General features: G+C 39.3%; 1 protein-coding gene across 1 annotated transcript; it reads right to left on the minus strand.

Annotated features, from left to right (window-relative positions):
* Positions 1-321: 321 nt before the first annotated feature.
* LOC100376568 (mitochondrial 2-oxodicarboxylate carrier) lies at positions 322-20,263 on the minus strand. The gene is made up of 8 exons (XM_002733998.4): positions 19,934-20,263; positions 5,365-5,413; positions 3,967-4,050; positions 3,524-3,653; positions 2,823-2,933; positions 2,394-2,558; positions 1,555-1,736; positions 322-837 (listed from the first exon to the last, which is right to left on the minus strand). Exons 1-8 carry the CDS (start codon positions 19,989-19,991, stop codon positions 723-725), a joined length of 894 nt encoding a protein of 297 aa, XP_002734044.2. The 5' UTR covers positions 19,992-20,263; the 3' UTR covers positions 322-722.
* Positions 20,264-20,608: the final 345 nt, after the last annotated feature.

Below are 20,608 nucleotides of genomic sequence, written 5' to 3' on the forward strand. Positions count from 1 at the left end.
GACTATCGACAGTCTAAATGATACGGTAACTTGTAGTTACATTGTACAACGTCGTCACTTTACGTAAAACTTGAACACAGCATGTAATGAAAAACAAGAAACATAGTGTATGGTATATCGTCTACAACGGCGTGTAGAAGAGAGAATGTCAGATTTGTTTTACGTTGAAGATATGAAAAATTGAGGTGATTCAGTGTAAGCCAAACACCCAAGCGACGATAAAAACGCAAATGCTCGTGCTCTTGGCACGCTATGGCCATCTGACGCATGCGCGGGTGACGACTCCCCCGCTTCAAATAAATAGATTTAAACATTTACATATTCAATTTATTTATTTATTTATTTGAAGCTTCTGACACCAAAAAAAATACGTCTATAAATATGTGACAGACATGTAAATTAAAGTTAATGAGGTTGTATTAATTTGATGTATAAGTCATTTTTATTGCAGCAATATTAACTTTAATTAAGTTGTATCACTTCGATGAATATTTCCTTTTCATCGCTGCAATATTAACTTTAATTAAGTTGTAGAGCTTGAATGTATTTCACCTTTTCACCGTTGTAATATTGACTTTAATTAAGTTGTATCACTTCGATGTATATTTCCATTCATCCCTGCAATTGAACTACTTTGAAAATATATACAAGTACTAAGAAGTAATAATCCAACGACAACAAGCTCAACCGCGGCGCTGAGTATAGAAAAACTTCAAGTATCATCATGTATTTTTTTTCAGCCATTCATATGAATACTCAAACACCAGCATCGCGATGGCACCACCCGGTCCTAGGCGCATCACTTTCGGTATAAATCCTTTGTACAGCGCAAAAAATCTGAAAAAAATAACAGAAATATAATCACTGCCAAAAGATATATTGAATTGTGTCATTGCATAGTCAAAGGGGCCTAAAAGGCACCATGGCAACCATGTGACCATTAGATGCGAGTGAGGAAAACAATAAATTGAAACGGGGTCAAGGGCGGATAAACATAAGGCTTTGAAACTGGGGTTACGTGTAATTAAAATTTCAATTACATCACGCAATCAACTCACACACTTTATGAGACATTACACGGCATCAAATACGTTGCTAGACATACTAGTATAAAATTATGATTAAAAACGCATCAGGTCAATTACTGTAGCTCATCTTTGCCTATTTTTTAAAGTATGTATTGCATTTGATTTTTTTGTTGTTGATTGCATGCCTGAAAAATCATTGAGCGTTTATGTTACCACAGTCAAACCTTGACTGTTGCCATAGTTGCAGAACAGCTTCCAGTTTTAGCATTCCACGTCGTTATTGGTCAGAATGTATATAAATAAAAACGTGCTGGTAAATACTAGTATTAAATACTTCTCGTCATCACGCCCCGGTTTGCATAACAACGTGGCATCATGTATAGTTGGGGTGTAGTCTAAGCTTTTAGGTACGCCAGATAACAACAAACGATTCACTCGTATTTCTACTCTACAATTCTGTCGTAGTTGTCGGGTAGACCGCATTATTTTAAAACTCAATAGACGACATCATCGATCATATACATACCCTTCTTCCCTGTAGATGGTTGCCATGGTTTTAAAACATGCTCGGTATTTGACTTCACCATGCACAGGCTGTGGTCCCTGTATTCTGCTTTTCGCTACATCAAACGGTATGTTAATCATAGTGGCTAACGTTCCTGAGACGAGTCCTATCGCAAACCTCCGACAAAACTCTAGTTTAGAATTCTACGTTGAAAAAGATAAAATGAAACCCCGGGGGATATCACAGTGAATATAAATCTAATGTTCAATTCATTTTCGATTAAGCAGATTTTTTTTTAATGTAGAAAATGCCATGTGTGTCTGAATTGGTCACTCTGGATTCGGAGGCCAGCAGTAGTATTTCCAGGCTTCGGCCATTGAAAGTACAACTGTGTTATTACTGATATACTCATGACATTATACTATAACATGCAAACTTAGTGTACGTTCTGGTGTTCTTGCCACGCTATTCACGTTCCAAACGCCGAGCAGAATCATGGACACTAAATTTCACTGTTGTCTTTACTGAATGGTGTAATGTGTATTATTATATGATCAATTTCAATTTGTTTGTTTGTTTGTTTGTTTGTTTGTTTGTTTTTAAAACTACAATCATTAATATAAGAAACCAAGTCAGTTTTCATGAAAAAAAATTAGGTTCTGAAATAGTGTCGTTGGTGTTAAAAATCTCGAGCTCAATTCGAGCTAAAAAAAAAATCTGAATTTCTTGAAACACTATTTGGAGCTGACGGAAATGGCACTCAGAATCAATATCATCACAGATGGTGTAGTCATTAGTCGCTTTGAACAAATGACAGATACATTAAAGTTTGAATAGTACTATGAATTCAGTATCCTCACCTCCGCAGCGGGGATCCATCCTTTCACACTGTGATAGAAACTGAAATACACACAGTTGAATGCGCCGTGTCTTCCCAACGTTGCAGTCAAACCTTTATTCAAGCCTTTAAGTCCAAGACTGTGTTCTCTGGCAATGATACGAGCGACGGTAAAGGCCGATTGTTGCTGTATGAAGACATGCAAGACTATAATTATACACTGCATTTTTCATATTTTGGGTTTGTTATTCGTGTATTAACGTACAATTATAATTCTCATCGGCAAACTAGCATGTATTGCCACAAATTGCTTACCCTGATCAAATTGGTCAATCGTCGTGGTAGTATGTGAATACAAAAGGCATAATAACCATACCTAGAATTTTATAATTTTTATACTAATTTTAATTACAAACAATTTCATTTTATAAATAAATAAATCATACTTTACTTCTGCTAAAATAGTTGCCCTTTCAGCTTGTAACTTGACCTTGACAACTTCGAGTGGGTTGATAATAAACGCTTCTGTTAGACCTGATCCAAGACCTGCCGTAATAAACGTCTGCAAATAAAGGAAATTATTTTTTTTTTATAAAGGAGTATTCCCGATACAACAAACCCATCCCCTCAATCTTTATAAATGTTTGTTAGTTTTAAAATTAAAACTGAAACTAGATGTTAGAATTGTCCGACCGAATAACAGTTTTCAACTGGCGTCATTTCAAATTGCACTCATTGTGATCAAAAACTAAAAGCAAAATTTGCAACTGTCTGTATGGTCCAAAATGATGATGAAATTTAATGACAATTTTACAAAATGTGAACATATTTGCACAAAAATTGTTGGCGGGGAAAATATTTGGCACTCAAGGGTTGATATTGAATTCACATCTTCTTCCGCGATGTATTAAATCGGCGACGCCATAAAGCTTTACCCCTTTACTCCACTTTCCCTTTATTAGACTGAAATTTACAAACTGGTTGAATGAATGTCGGGTGCGAAAAAGTCTCAAACGAGTAACCCAAATTTCCTGAACTGTATGGTGCATGTAACAGTTACTAGCTCATAAATAGGCTAGGTACACTAGAACACTTTATGTTTTATCGATAACACATTACTCAGTTAATAGACAGACTCCCCACATCACGTACCAGGACATTTGGTTCAGCGGCTCCGAAAAGGAAAATATTCTTGTACTGTTCAAAGGTGAAAAATCTGACGGCCCTCTTGGACGTTTCGGCCAAAATTGCTGGCAAGATGCCCTTGTAGAAGGAGGTGATACTGAAATAAACGATATTTAAAAATTATGAAAGGAAAACAAAATATTTAAACTACTGAAAGTTTATCTGTCACCATAGTTACAACAGTACTAGTATTTATATCACATATTTCATCATTAATACTTGTTAAACTCGACTGTGTCGGATGTCGAAATTATTTAGGAACTCACCTATATAAGTAATTGGCTCTTTTTGTGATTTTTTTCTTCAACTTTTATTAGATCACCCGCAGGTTTACATTTGTGATTACGGATATTACAAAACTGACTATGCATAGTATCAAACAGCGCCCTCACAGGCACATTTGCACTTACCCTTCTAATCTGTAAATAGTTCGGAAGCAGTCTGCCAGTGATTTGTACGCTGTTGGGTCATTTGTACTACCTTGAATTTGAAATCTGTACGGTGTCAAGAAAATCGGAAACCAGTGTTGGAAAACAAAATCACACAATATTATTATGATAGATGAAAAAGTTTTAAGATTTGCATCAAGTAAGTCACGCGAATTGCGAGATAATAACAAATTCGCAAAATAAGTGTACATTTCTAGAAATACCAATGCAAATGAGTGAGCTCTGTGGATAAATGGGTCCATTTCCATTTCAGAATGTTTTTGCTGGTGTCCTTGCCACGGTCGTCACAGAGAGTGTATTTCGAGTTTCTGCCTCATTTATGTTCGATTTTTCCCAGCATCCATTGCGTTCTTTGATGCCATTAGCCAGAAAAATAATGATTTATTAAATTAAATTGTTGTTGTTTTTTACTCTCCTTCTCAAATTAGAAATTCTGTACTACAAGGTGCGGGAGTGATAAGTCACAATAGGACAGAAGAAAAACGCGCTTCTGTGTTGCAAAATGTCTTATAGTGAATTATTTAAATCAGGCTCCCCCGCTACGGGAAGCATATATATGGTGATCTTATGACGTGTGTCAAATATATATGTCGACGATCAATCACTGTGGTCTCGTAGCGCACCATCATGAAATAAATAACGCACGTGGACACTGGGGGCGCTCTGTCACATGTCAACGTGACACATAGTTATTTTTTTCGAAGCGAATCGACATAAGAATATACATGTACTATTATATTGATCTGGCGTGAACGAAAAAAAAGAATTTCCCCATTTTCACACTGAGGAGATCATGAATCGTCCAATAGGAATTTAAACATATTTCATATAAATTAATTATACGAAATTACACATGTTCCCTCATTTGAAAAAAATGTCAAATATGATCCTAGTTTGGACTTTTTTTTTTTTCTTCATTTTTTTAAAGATATGTTTTAAATTATTCATTCCCATCATACACTTTCTTTTACTTACTTTATTATTTATTTGCTGGCAGTTTTTTTAAACTTTTGGTAATCGCGAAAGTAATACAAAATAAGATGTACGTAATAATAGTAAAAACAAAAAATAATAAAAATATATAGTAAATATATAGTCAAAATAAAATTAAATTCAAGCAGTACGATACATCAGATTTTAATGAGATTTCTTCTGGAGTAGTATAGCTGCTAGTGTTGTGTTAGGTGGCATTAGCATACCAAGTTTACGATACTTCGTGATCCTGACCACCGTGTTGTGATCATGTGGTATACCTGTATTACATATTATTTTTAGAATTTTGTAATGAAGTAATTAGTACTGTAGTTTTTACAAATGTGAATTGGTAAATTACAGATTGTATAGCGTCAGCGCCCTTACCTTGTTTTGATCAAATCCAATGGCTGCATAAGGCTAACTTCAACAATACCTAAAAAGCAGAAAATTAGTATTATCACAATCACTTTTAATATTAATATATATGAATACAAAATCGCCCAAATCAAAAAATATATATATTTATAATTATACTTCTACTATAAAGTGCTGCTGTCTTATAAATTGTGTCGTATTGATCTGTGTACTGCGAAAACTCATTATAGAAATACATTTACTATGAACCGAAATTATTTATGTGTTTTCTCGTATCTTCAGACGTTGTATTTTGTTCCTTATGTAAGCTACACACACAGTAACGGTAGGATACAAGTAATATTTCGGGGCAGTGGGCTAAATGCGGTCGTGGGGACTCGGGTTCGATAACAAAATACCCAGCTCAGTGTTGCATGTAAAGTTAGAATGTTGTATTAACGCTGAACAAGCAAAAACACAATCGTAATTATCGCTACTTGGATACAGTAATACACAGTAATGTGTCACGTAAAGCAGTTATTTCTCAATAAAAGTCTCAATAAAAAGTAGAAAATACAATTACAAGTATTCTGTAATGTGCTATGAAAATGTATTACAATATACTACTCATTACGTTGTTACTATAATGACTAACAGGAATATCTATGCACAGTAATGTATAGTGCCACAAACTGCTACAACCATATAGGCCAACACATCAGTACAGAGTACTGAAGAGAATGTATGGCATACACAGTAATCCTAACTTACTCAATACAAATGGCTACCACATACACAATACAGTATTTACTAACTAGAAACACTAAGTGCAGATAGATACTACGTAATAGGTACTAAGGCTATGAATGCCTGAGTATTCCCTCAGTACATAGAAGTATATACTAGTAACAACAGAGATCAGCACTCGGATACTAAATACAGGTAAAATAAAAGGGAAATACTTCAAAGTTACTATAATTGAAAAGATTACTAAATACAACAGTATGCATTAGCTCAACTGTAAAATACTAAGACTATCGTAATGCAACGTATGCTCTCAAATAACACACAACCAATGCGGTCATCTACAATACCGTAACAGTAGGGAAGTACAAATAATTCCCACACAATCACTGAAATAGTATATTCACAGGTTTATATAAACAGAAAATAGTTAACTATTCAATAATAAAATATTGTTTGAGTTCAACTACTGAATACTAAAGACATCCAAAATACAAAATGTTTTAAACATGCAAAGCAGACCAAAGTTCCAAATTATGCATGTAACACTACAAGTATCAACTATAACAATAAGATACCTCAGAAATAGTTTGGTTTAAGTGAATACCAAAATGACACAATTTACGGTAATTATTCAGTAATATCACTCACCAGAATGGTAGTCACAATATGTATGTATAGTAAAATACACAAATCCAGGTAAAGTACTCTGGACTAAATAAATGTATACGACACAAAATAATTATCGGTAAAGAAATATCATGCAAAATGCAAACTACACACTGGCTTACGCAATGCCAGAGCAGGCGAATTACACTAAATGCAGACTAACGTTATAGAAAATAATAAGTTTGATCACAACGTAGGTCCGGGAAAGGCACAACAGTAAAATGTCACAGTCAATTTATGCACTTTCTACTTGATGCTGAATGTCACACGAATCAAAGTTTGGTAGATGTCTGGGACGGTAAACAAGTCAGTCCAACTGGATGACGACAACAGAAAGTCACGTGATACGAATGGCGGGAATTTCCACAACGAAGAACAGTCTTTACTTTAGTTGAAATCTCGACGGGACAACATAATTGGTCGAGTCGATCTACTGGAAACAGTTAATACTGGCGTACAGAACTCAAAATGTCAACGATTGTACTCACAGGAACCTGGATACTTGGTTCAACCACGGTTTCGTTCAACACAATGGCAACAGCAGACTGCAACCTCTGCGGTCGATCCACACAACCACAACTTTCGGAAAAGACTTCTGCCAGCCACTAAATTCCACGCAAACACGATTTCGCCTGTCCCAAGCGTTCCACGACATCCATAACCACTTTAGTTCAGCCTTTGGAAGGTATTCAGTCGATTTAACAGGAAAATCGACTTGCCCACACAGACAGAAACAATTCGAACATGACACACTAACCCGCCATGTTGACCGACACCCCGACGCACAGACTTAAGCATAAACAAAGTTATTCGCACACCATACTATAGATGGCGCTCTCACTATAGACCGCCACACACTCCCCCACTAGGAGAAATGTCGTCCCGACATTACATCACCAAATTGCAAGAAGACACCAAACATGTCAAACAAGGTTTACCCTTTAGTAACAATATCTATTATAGCACTGCACAGATCAGCTTCAGAATTCTTAGAAAACTGATTCCTCACTGCAATAAGAAAGTCTGCTTTCGCCATCCAATCAGACGTTGCAGTCACCATTTGTTGAGAATAGCCATAACGGTCAGGAGGATTAATCGTTCTCTTTGATCTTCTCAACTGAGTGTCAGACACCTCTGGCTCCAATACATCAGATTCTTTGACCTCATCAGGACTGCCACTGCACTCAAGTGATTGACGCTCTGAGCTAGTTTCTAACACTGGCTCCGTGACATCCAATTCACTTTCTTGGTTCTGTTCAACAACTACTTCATCTTGGCTATTAGATTCAGTAGGTTCAGGATTAGCAGTACCCTCACTCTCAATCCTATCAGGTTGTCGCACACATGATTCTGCAGTTGGAGTTAACATGCTCAGTTCAGGTAGTGCAGACTGATCATCACGTCCATCAAGGATGATTGAGACAGAGTCACTTGTGTTGTGAACAGTGTCAGGGACACTAATCTTCGGGTCAGGTTCTGCAGCTTCAGAAGTTGCATACACTGGCACATTGATAGGAAAAGTTGGTAGAGATATATCATTATCGTCCTCCTCAGAATCAGAACTGTCAGTAGTAGTATCTTTATCTTCTGACTGTCGACGCTGTATACGTGGCAGCCTCCTGGTTCTACTTGGTCTACTGCATGTCGGTTGGGGACATGGCAGAGCTGTACATGGAAGCAGTAAGTTACGATGCAATGTGCGTCGTTTACCTCCCCTGCTATTCTCAGGTTGTACCACATATACTGGTATATCATGATTGGGTCTCTCAACCACTTGATAGGGTGTGCTCTCCCATAGATTTGCTAATTTGTGCTTTCCTCTAATCTTAACGTTCCTAACCAATACCCGGTCACCTGGTTCTAAGATTGACTCATGTGCCTTGAGATCATATCGTTTCTTGTTACTACCAGCAGACTTCTCTGCACCTTGGCGTGCCAATTCATAAGCAAACTTTAACCTGTCCCTCAGTGCATGGGCAAACTCGTGATGACTTCTACTTTCTGTAGTCTCAGGTTCTATACCCAAATACAGGTCAATCAGTAGTCTAGGGTGTCTCCCAAACATCAAGAAATATGGCGAGTAGCCCGTAGTGTCATGCCGGGTGCAATTATAGGCATGAACAAGCGGCGCAACATACGATTTCCAGTCCTTCTTCTGGTCATCACTGAGGGTACCTAACATCCCTAACAATGTGCGGTTAAATCTCTCCACCTGTCCATTACCTTGTGGCCGATAGGGAGTTGTTCTGGTCTTCTGTATGCCAGAAATCTTGCAGAGCTCACGAATCACCTCACTCTCAAAATTTCTGCCCTGGTCCGAGTGCAAGCATTGGGGAAAACCATAATGGATGATGAAGTTTTCCCATAGGTGCTTAGCAGTAAGTCTTGCCGTTTGGTTACGAGTTGGTATGGCAACTGCATATCTCGTAAAATGGTCACTTATTACCAATATATTACAGATTCCACCCTTGGACTCTTCAAGTGTCAAATAGTCCATGCACACGAGCTGCATAGGTTGAGAACTGTGAATACTAACCATTGGCGCTATTGTTGGTTTACCCGAGGAGGCCTTTCTTAAAATACAACTCGGACAATTTCTGATCTTCTCATCCAAATCATGTGCCATGTGCGGCCAATAAAACCGAGAACGTAGAAGATCTAAACCCCGTTCTTTCCCAAGATGACCTATCTTATCATGAAGTCCCTCCATGGCTACTTGACGATATTCTGGTGGGAGGACCAACTGCTGGTGTTTTTGTCCATTACTATCAGTACGTTGACGATATAATACACCATCTCTAAACAAGAAGTGGTCCCATTCCTTCAGCATTAACTGCACATCTGCACTCTCATTTCTCCTTTCTGCAAAGTTAGGGCACTTGTTCTGTTTGAGATAATGGATGACTCTCATTATCGTAGGGTCTTTCTGTTGATGATGTTGCCATTCTTTCATGGTGATAGATGGTAAGGGTTTTGTGCCTTGAGGTGAAGGCGGATCCTCAACTGTTCTGGGCACTCCATCAGGATCTCTGCACACTGACTCAACTAGTGGTAGCGACTCTTTTAGAGCTTGTCTGTAGTTAACGCTACAAATATGGTATTGGCAAATCGCTTTGATGGCATCCTGTAGGACTTCTTGACTGACCTCTCTGTGTTGGTCACCAGGATGAGGTCGCCGTGAGAGCCCATCTGCATCACTATTTGTCCTTCCTGGCCGATAGTGAAGAGTAAAATTGTATGTGGACAATGCTGACAACCATCTATGACCGGTTGCATCCAGTTTAGCTGTGGTCATCACGTAGGTTAACGGATTGTTATCCGTAACCACCTTGAACTGGTTACCATAGAGATAATCATGAAACTTGTCTGTAACTACCCATTTGAGGGCTAAGAACTCCAACTTGTGTGCTGGATAATTTCTTTCTGATTTTGATAAGCTTCTGCTGGCATAAGCAATGACTCTCTTCCTTCCCTCTTGTTCTTGACATAACACCCCACCAAGTCCTGTGTAACTGGCATCTGTGTGGACCTCAAACGGTAAATCATAGTCAGCGAATGCCAAGATTGGAGGTGATGTCAGACGATCTACCAGCATGTCAAAGGCGTGTTGACATTCCTGTGTCCATTTGAATTCTGGGGGCTGTACGTTTGCACCCCTAGCCTTTTGTCTGCTTTTGCCTTTCCTACCATATGGTCCTCCCGTGAGAGCATGAAGAGGAGCAGCAATGTTTGAAAAACCCTCCACAAAGCGCCTATAATATCCGGCAAATCCCAAGAAAGATCGAACTTCTGGTACATTCTTAGGTATAGGCCAGGTCTTCAAAGACTCAACTTTCTCCGGGTCAGTCTGGATACCCTGTGCAGAAACAATGTGGCCAAGGTACTTTACTCTCTCCTTAAAAAAATCACATTTAGAAGGCTTAACCTTCAGGCCATATTCATGTAGACGAGTGAGGACAGCTTCCAGTCTTTCCATATGCTCCTCGAAAGAGGATGAATAAATGATGATATCATCCAAATATACAAGACACAACTTCAAATTGTAATCACCCATACATTTCTCCATAAGACGCTGAAACGTACTCGGACTATTACATAAGCCCATGGGCATTCGGCTACACTCGAAAAAACCTACAGGTGTTGTGAACGCAGTCTTTGGCTGGTCTTCTTTGGCCACTCCAATTTGCCAATAACCACTCTGTAGATCAATGGATGAGAACAAACGAGCCCCCTTGAGAGCATCCAAGGTTTCCTCAATTCGGGGCAAGGCGTAGGAGTCACGGATAGTGCGTGCATTTAACCCACGGTAGTCAATGCATAATCTGGTAGAATGGTCCTTTTTCTCCACCAGAACTATGGGTGCTGCCCAGGGACTATGGGACTCATGGATGACCCCACTGTCCATCATACTCTGTAACAGTTCTCTCAACTCTTTGTACCGTGATGGTGGTATTCTGCGGTGACGCTGCTTGATAGGTGGGCCTTCAGTTGTTGGTATTTCATGTTCAACAGCAGTTGTAAATCCAAGCTCATTCTTATGCTTAGCAAATACAGGATCCATTCTCTGCAACAGCTCCTGTGCTTGTTCACGCTGACTGGACGTCAATGGAGACTCACTCAAATCAAAATGCAATGGACCATTGGGAGTCTGACTGTAAGCACGAGCTCGGGAAGTAAGCCCTGGATCAACCCCTCTCGCACACTGACCATAGGTCTCATGGTGAGAGTTGACCGTGTTCATCTCTACTTTAGCAGATTGTCTGTGGGACACTGCTTCATAGTTCACTGGGTTTCCAGCCCAAGTGACAGCATGTATCCCACCGATCACATCACCTGGTCGGATTGTTATCTGTTTGGATGATGCATTGTGGATGTGTACCGGGACAATTGATTTCCTACCCTTACACTTCAATGTAGCAGCCACAGGGGCAACCACCAAACTGCCTGACAGCCTGGAACACTCTGTTGATTCCACCACCGTAACATATTGATCACCAGATGGACCACCCTTAGTTTTACCACTGATGATAGTTGACATTCCTGGCTCAATTTGAACAGGTCGCCGCAAGTTGGCTCTCACATTTCCCAAGTTACCATCACTGCCTAAGTATTTCTCTCTTGCACACATGCGGCGATAGGCAGCAGCCCATGCCAAGGATTCGGTTTGCTTTCTGGTTGATCCTCGCTGGTTCTGCTGATACTGATGACACTGATGGATGAGGTTAGTACCAATAGTCAAGGGCACATGCTTATTGTATCCGTTAGGTGGAACAACTAATGCCAGGACACTAAACACCTCATCACTTCCAAATACCTTAGGTGGAAAACTAATATCAATTCCAACGTAACCTAAGAATGGAACCTCTTGACCACCAGCACCCTCTACTTTAAGTTCTGCAATGGGCCTGATTGGACAATCAAACAGATGCTCCTTGTGAAATGTCTCACTGATTGTAGTCACCTGTGAGCCAGTATCAACTAGACTGGTACATGATACACCATTAACAAAGGCAGTCTCTTCATTTGGATCACCAACAATCTTCCCCAGAAGAGGTCTGACATTACCAAGCAAAATAGGTTTAGTCTCAGGACTGTTGGTACCCTGGAAATTACTTGTTGACTTAAACTTCTTACTTTGTTGCTCTGTGGTCGGGTTTCTACAGCCGGTAGATACACGCCCTTCTTGACCGCAATTGAAGCATTTGATGGGTCCACGCAGCCTTTGCCGTCGACCCTTCTCCCTTTTATGGTCAGAAACATTCTCTGCACTCTGTCCCTGCCAAGGTTGAGGATTCTGTTTCCTATCAGATTCTCTAGCACTGTCTGGCTCCTGACTGCCACTGAACTCCAACCTAGTCAGTCTATCTTGCAAGGCCTTCACAGTAGCAACCAGTTCCTGGACCATTGTACTGTCCTCAGACACCATGGAGGTGGTGGTCTGGTGTGCTTGGCTCTGCTGTCTTTTGGCAGCAATTGGTGCACTTGGTTGCTCACGAACTTCTTGCTCGGCAACTCTGACAATTCGTAACAATTCATCAAAGTCCCTTGCTGCCTCATAACGATGTCTGGAGATATTTTTAATTCTCTCATCTTGTATGCCTTTCCAAAAAACTGTTCGTAGTGCATCATCAACTGCCAATGCAGCAATTCCACCTCGCTCACGAGCTCTGTGGATGTCTGACTCAAGTCGACAACCATACGTAGCTATGGTTTCTCCCTCTTCCTGTCTGCTATTGTAGAACTTCTGTAGAAGTGTGGCTCCGGTATCTACAACACCATATATACCTTCAAGCTTGTGTACCATTGCTTCTATGGTAGAGTCGGTTCCCATACGCATGATAACTTGTCCAGCCTCACCTCTCACTGATTTGCGAATAATAGGAGTGAGCAGTTCCTGGCTGTTTATGTATGCCTTATCTTTCAATAAACAATGTACCTCATGTTTCCAAGACTCAAAATTTGCATCACCCTTCGCTTTAGGATCACCCGAAAAAGTAGATACTCGTGGTGGGTGTATCAAACTAGCTGGGAGAATAATAGGAGGTGAACCAACAATCGTGTCCTGTCGTCCAACAGGTGGACCTGGCTCAACATTATCATTACTTGATCTCATCACCAGAGTCGCTTGTCTTCCAATGTCGGGATGAGGTGGCGGTGTGGGTAGGCTCACTTCAGGCTGTACATCAGAGTCTGTTTTAGAATCACTAACAGTAACCTCATGACCAACCATCTTCAGAAGTTGGATCATTTTTGCAATGTCCTCCTGCGACAATGATGGTGTAACTTGACCATCACCAGCAGATTCTCTCAAGGCAAAATCACCAGATGCACCCACAGCACCACCACTAACTTTATGTGCTGGTGCAAAGTGAGACAACATAGTAGCCGGAACACTAGAAACAGACAACTTCCCATCACCAACCTCCTTAGCATGCAATGACTTAATGGCACTGGTTGCGATTGCCTCATCCCTATACTGGCAAAACCCACAACCTGTATGTCTACCAGTCTCAAAATCAAAAGGTAATAAAAACTCAACAACTTCACCAACCTCTGACAATATTGTCACCATCTGATCCCTATTCAATGATGCAGGAATATGATCAACCATAACAGTAGAGGCCACATCCTCAACGGAAATTGTTACTTGAGATGCCATGATGCTCACAATAGAAAACGTTACCTATGTTAATAAACGGTATAAAGATGGTTAAACATAAAGCATGTATGAACCAATAAACAGTTCAGAAAAATTACAGTGCTCATAAAATAATGAATAACTAATAATATGTAAAAAAAAACTACACTAAGAGTCCTGACCACATGTGCCAAAAAATGTGTACTACAAAATGTCTACTCTAAGAAAATACACTTGTAAAAGTACATTACATGTATTCAAGTGATACAAAATGTCTGCCCACTAGCCCCACGTTGGGCGCCATAAATATGTAAGCTACACACACAGTAACGGTAGGATACAAGTAATATTTCGGGGCAGTGGGCTAAATGCGGTCGTGGGGACTCGGGTTCGATAACAAAATACCCAGCTCAGTGTTGCATGTAAAGTTAGAATGTTGTATTAACGCTGAACAAGCAAAAACACAATCGTAATTATCGCTACTTGGATACAGTAATACACAGTAATGTGTCACGTAAAGCAGTTATTTCTCAATAAAAGTCTCAATAAAAAGTAGAAAATACAATTACAAGTATTCTGTAATGTGCTATGAAAATGTATTACAATATACTACTCATTACGTTGTTACTATAATGACTAACAGGAATATCTATGCACAGTAATGTATAGTGCCACAAACTGCTACAACCATATAGGCCAACACATCAGTACAGAGTACTGAAGAGAATGTATGGCATACACAGTAATCCTAACTTACTCAATACAAATGGCTACCACATACACAATACAGTATTTACTAACTAGAAACACTAAGTGCAGATAGATACTACGTAATAGGTACTAAGGCTATGAATGCCTGAGTATTCCCTCAGTACATAGAAGTATATACTAGTAACAACAGAGATCAGCACTCGGATACTAAATACAGGTAAAATAAAAGGGAAATACTTCAAAGTTACTATAATTGAAAAGATTACTAAATACAACAGTATGCATTAGCTCAACTGTAAAATACTAAGACTATCGTAATGCAACGTATGCTCTCAAATAACACACAACCAATGCGGTCATCTACAATACCGTAACAGTAGGGAAGTACAAATAATTCCCACACAATCACTGAAATAGTATATTCACAGGTTTATATAAACAGAAAATAGTTAACTATTCAATAATAAAATATTGTTTGAGTTCAACTACTGAATACTAAAGACATCCAAAATACAAAATGTTTTAAACATGCAAAGCAGACCAAAGTTCCAAATTATGCATGTAACACTACAAGTATCAACTATAACAATAAGATACCTCAGAAATAGTTTGGTTTAAGTGAATACCAAAATGACACAATTTACGGTAATTATTCAGTAATATCACTCACCAGAATGGTAGTCACAATATGTATGTATAGTAAAATACACAAATCCAGGTAAAGTACTCTGGACTAAATAAATGTATACGACACAAAATAATTATCGGTAAAGAAATATCATGCAAAATGCAAACTACACACTGGCTTACGCAATGCCAGAGCAGGCGAATTACACTAAATGCAGACTAACGTTATAGAAAATAATAAGTTTGATCACAACGTAGGTCCGGGAAAGGCACAACAGTAAAATGTCACAGTCAATTTATGCACTTTCTACTTGATGCTGAATGTCACACGAATCAAAGTTTGGTAGATGTCTGGGACGGTAAACAAGTCAGTCCAACTGGATGACGACAACAGAAAGTCACGTGATACGAATGGCGGGAATTTCCACAACGAAGAACAGTCTTTACTTTAGTTGAAATCTCGACGGGACAACATAATTGGTCGAGTCGATCTACTGGAAACAGTTAATACTGGCGTACAGAACTCAAAATGTCAACGATTGTACTCACAGGAACCTGGATACTTGGTTCAACCACGGTTTCGTTCAACACAATGGCAACAGCAGACTGCAACCTCTGCGGTCGATCCACACAACCACAACTTTCGGAAAAGACTTCTGCCAGCCACTAAATTCCACGCAAACACGATTTCGCCTGTCCCAAGCGTTCCACGACATCCATAACCACTTTAGTTCAGCCTTTGGAAGGTATTCAGTCGATTTAACAGGAAAATCGACTTGCCCACACAGACAGAAACAATTCGAACATGACACACTAACCCGCCATGTTGACCGACACCCCGACGCACAGACTTAAGCATAAACAAAGTTATTCGCACACCATACTATAGATGGCGCTCTCACTATAGACCGCCACACTTACTTTGGTTAATCTGTATTTCCGCTGTATTATATAGATGACACTTTCGCTTTTCACCCAGCGTTTTTGGATTCATGTGCCAGGCAGATTCAATTTTTAAAGCGGGGGAATCGTCTCCTACGCATGCGACAGTTGGGCATAGCGTGTCATTGTTTACAAACAAGCGTCTACCCATGAGTCGTTGCTTTTTAGCGTGTGTTGTTATCGTCGCTTGGGTACTCAATTCCCGCAAGTGCGAAGGAGACGACCCTCCTGCTTTGAATTGTGGTTCCCTTAGCTGTTCAGGCAGTTCAATATTGTCAATATGTGTCACGTATTTTTGTGTTCTTAATTTATTTTCCCCGTGAAGTGAGCGTTTGAAATTTTTGAATCAGTGTTTATAATTACAGTTTGATATATTTTTGTTAGTTGGATTTTCGCTTCGACGAACTATTTGTTGTTTACGGTATTTGTTTATTCACATGTGTTGCTTCTTTGAGTAGTACGTTTTCGGTAGTTAAAGGGCGGTGGTCGTCGTGCTGCGCAGTGGCGGATCCAGCAAAATGTATTGGGAGGGGCCAAGCTACGCTTAAAATTACGGAGCGTAAATCGCAGAGAAACTATGCGTAATCCAGATGATATGAATCGACATGCGTTTGAAGGGGCCATGCCCCCTTCCCCCTGGCCCCCCTCTGGATCTGCCACTGGTGCTGCGTTCTGTTCGATATGGGACTCATAACGACGTATACAACGCGTGTCAAATACATTGTTTATTTACAGGAAATTCGAACACGCGCTGCGCGACGACCACCTCGCTTTAATACACGACTCTAATATTTAATTACATGCTTTTTATGAATGTGCCCAGCGTAATCCTCCATAAATACCCATTATTTGTGTATTTTTGTATATTTTAGTATCACCGAAAAAATATCTGAGGTAGCTGCTATGATTCCCTTCAATGGCAGACTTGTGCGAGCATTCATGCCCCAGACATCGCTACCGTTACTAGGATTGGTCGGATTAATTTATCAAACAGGTAAAGTAATGTAGTTATATATTGTTTCATATCCTATTTTTACTTTCAGTGAAAATAAGGCCCTTTTATCTTTTTCTTTTTAGATTGACTCGTGCTTCTTTGAATTTTCCATTATAGCTCAGAGCATGGAGTATTCGAGCTCCATGCTCAGTGTGACTCCGAGATAATTAAATGTTTCGTCAGGTTTATTTCGCTGCTTTCAAAAGGAATATCGTTTAAAAGCCAGTTGCATTTATTGAAGATCATGACTTTTGTTTCCTGAATATTAACTTTAAGTTTCCAATGTCGTGTATATGCTGCCAGATGATCTAAACAGAATTGAAAGCCATTTTTGTTTCAGATATTAGAACAGTATCATCTGTATAGAGAAGACAGCTGCCCGGAGTTTCCTGCAGAGTTGGGGTGTCACATGTCTGGGATCAAAGATATCACTGTCAGACAGATCGTTTATACGTAATCGCCAGATAGTCTGTTTTGCTCCTGAATTGATTGTAACATTACTGTACATATGTTTTATTGATTTATACAAATTTCCTGTTAACTCATATTTTAATACTAGTATATACATATTTATAGTTGCTTGGGTTTCGCTGACGGATTTTGGACATGGTAAATTCTTATTTCTACTACATTGTACCACGAAACTATGTTTTGGAAAATAAAATTACGGAATTGGGTAGGCTGTGTTGGATTCCACATCGTAATGGTGTAGTTCGGCAAATAGATTTGTTTTATGATGTTTTTCACAACACCCAGATAGAAATATATGGTCACTGAACTTTTTTTTCGCACAAAACGCGGTTCATATATTTATGAAAATAGAAAGGGTGCCAGCGGCAGAACCTAATTTTAATCCCCAAGTTAAGTAGGCCAGGTCACGGGTAAGCGAACAAGCGATTACGTAATCGCCACTATCGTTGACCAACTATGCAAATCAGGTTCGTGAGCCTTTTCGCAACGATTCTCACAGTCGGAGCTATGTCACGTAAAGGAAAAGACAATGAATTTCCCGATTAACACCTCTGTTTTCCCCCACGCTAACCAAATTTCCCCCACGCTAACGAAAAAAACTTTTGTTTTCCACTGACTTCATGTTCCGGTCCGTCTGTAAGAATGGCTGTGAATGTGAAAGAAGTCAATTTGACTGCCAAGAAAATAAAATAATTGATCCGTATGTGGACCGGCTAGGGGATACTGAAAAAGAAAGAACGGCAATACAAGTGAAAAAAAAGTTGAGACTATTTGTGGACAATAATCCGAAAAAGAAAATTTCGCCACTGTCGCCGATTTTGCGTATAACAGTTCAAAACGACCCATATGTCAAATCAAATTGAACTATTCGTTTTTACTAAATCTCCCCGCTATTCATGAAATCGAAGACGATTTATGGCACAAAATTCTTCTAGTAACCGTGTTCCAATGTACAAACTACGTCTTCGCCGAGGTCTGCTACGTGAAAACAGAAGTAAACTCCGAGGAAAAACAAGTTGAGATCTGTCACACTTTTGACGTGAAACATGCTATAGTTCGCAGTACTATGGAGGTACTAAGTAAAACAAGCAGCCTCTCGGCTGAGATAGCTCCGCTGTTAGCAATGCACATTTCAATTAAAGAACAGAAAGTATCATTAAAAAATAAACAATATGTATAGTATCAAAACAATCAGACTTGCAGTTTTCAACAAGATGTGGAAAATATCACTTTTTACCAAAAATTACAAAAAAATTCACCAAAATTAGAGAATTGAAGATATCATTATGAAATGAACTAATCTGAGAGAGGTCTACCCATGGAGCTAAAATAAGATTTTAGCTCCATGGTCTACCCAAGGTCAAGGTACATATACACCAAGTATCAAAGCATTCAGGCTTGTAGTTTTCAAGAAGAAGTCGAAAAAGTAAAACATTGACACGGACGACGGACGACGACGGACGACGACGGACAATCACTCATATGATAAGCTCCGCTCGACAAAGTCGACAGCGGAGCTAAAAAACTGAACAGATAATTACTAGAGCCGAGCCTGTTTGTTTTCACTTCATTGTACAGCAAGTAATGCATACAATACCAGCTCGACGGGTCAACAAAGTACGGACATTGTTATGCAAAATGACATACGTTTATAGGTCAACATATCGTGGGGCATCGATAGTTTATCGTTGGCCACACGTGATCTCCCATCAAGGAGTGGACACTGTAAATACCAGTATATCAAATGCGCCTTAATAACATTTTTTTTATATCAATAGATGCGTATATACACCGAGAGTAACATAATTATGGACTAGTTACAATAATTAGTTGTGATAAACAAAACATAAAAATGTAAGAAGATGTAAGATAAAAAAGAAATGTGACTATCACTCAAAAAAAAAAAAAAAAACACACACCAAGGCACGGCATTTTTTAAATGTCATGTGCCCAACTGACCCCCTCATATATCGAATGGTCGGCCCCTTAACCGGCTTCCTGTAAATTATTTTCGCTAAGTAAGAAAGAATGGTCGACTGTTTAGCATTTTGTTCTTAACCCTGCGAGTGCATATATCAATTCAAAGCCTCGTAAACGGCAGCAGTATAACACATTCGGAAAAAGGCTGATATTCAGTTGATTGCGACATAGACCCCCTGAAAGGAGGTCTATGAATATGATTGCCGCGGTCGCCCGTGATATTCCGATATATCTCGTCGTAAGAAGCGGTTTTATTGGCCATTAAAGTGCCGGTCCAAAAAATGTGACCGTCCGAAAAGTGGCATGCATTGAGTCGTGCTTACCGGTAAGTGCTCCTGCAGTCATCTGTTGAGCAGCCTCTCTAGCCTTGTTCGCTGTCATCGTTGTTCAATCCAAAATCTTAGCTTCTATAAATACATGCCGCAAATTGTATAAATAGGGTAACGTGACCATGAGATCAAGGGATAACCTCATAACTTGGTTACCGTTACAGAAAGACCACAATTCCTCTATCCCCAATCTGGAGACGAAATGCAATCTGCTGTACCGACGCTCGCAGCGGGTAAATCAACTTTTGACACCTTTCGACGATAAGTATTTCGGAAGTTATACCATATGTGACGTGACCCAACATAAGCGTGCATACAGACTCCAGTATCAGTGCGCATGCGTAGGTTTCGTCAGCCGTACCAAAATCATAGACCTTAGAAAGAGAGGTCTATGCCAAAATCAAGAAACACACACAGAAGTTATTTGTCGATTTAGTAATCTAAAATGCCAATTCCGAAACGGGTTTTTCTAACCACCAAATAAAATTTGCATAACCGAGTTACGCCATTCGCTCGTAATTTGGCAGAAATTGTGCGCTACATTTATGCGTCCGTTGTAGAAACTTGTAATGGACAAAGTACGAAATGAAAAGGACGAAATTATTCTTGACTTTAACTTTATTCTATGAAGTATAATATCAATATTAACTTTAAAAAATACAGAAGTTA

This window comes from Saccoglossus kowalevskii, chromosome 2, assembly GCF_978046115.1.
Source record: "Saccoglossus kowalevskii chromosome 2, keSacKowa6.1, whole genome shotgun sequence".
Classification (NCBI taxonomy): Eukaryota; Metazoa; Hemichordata; class Enteropneusta; family Harrimaniidae; genus Saccoglossus; species Saccoglossus kowalevskii.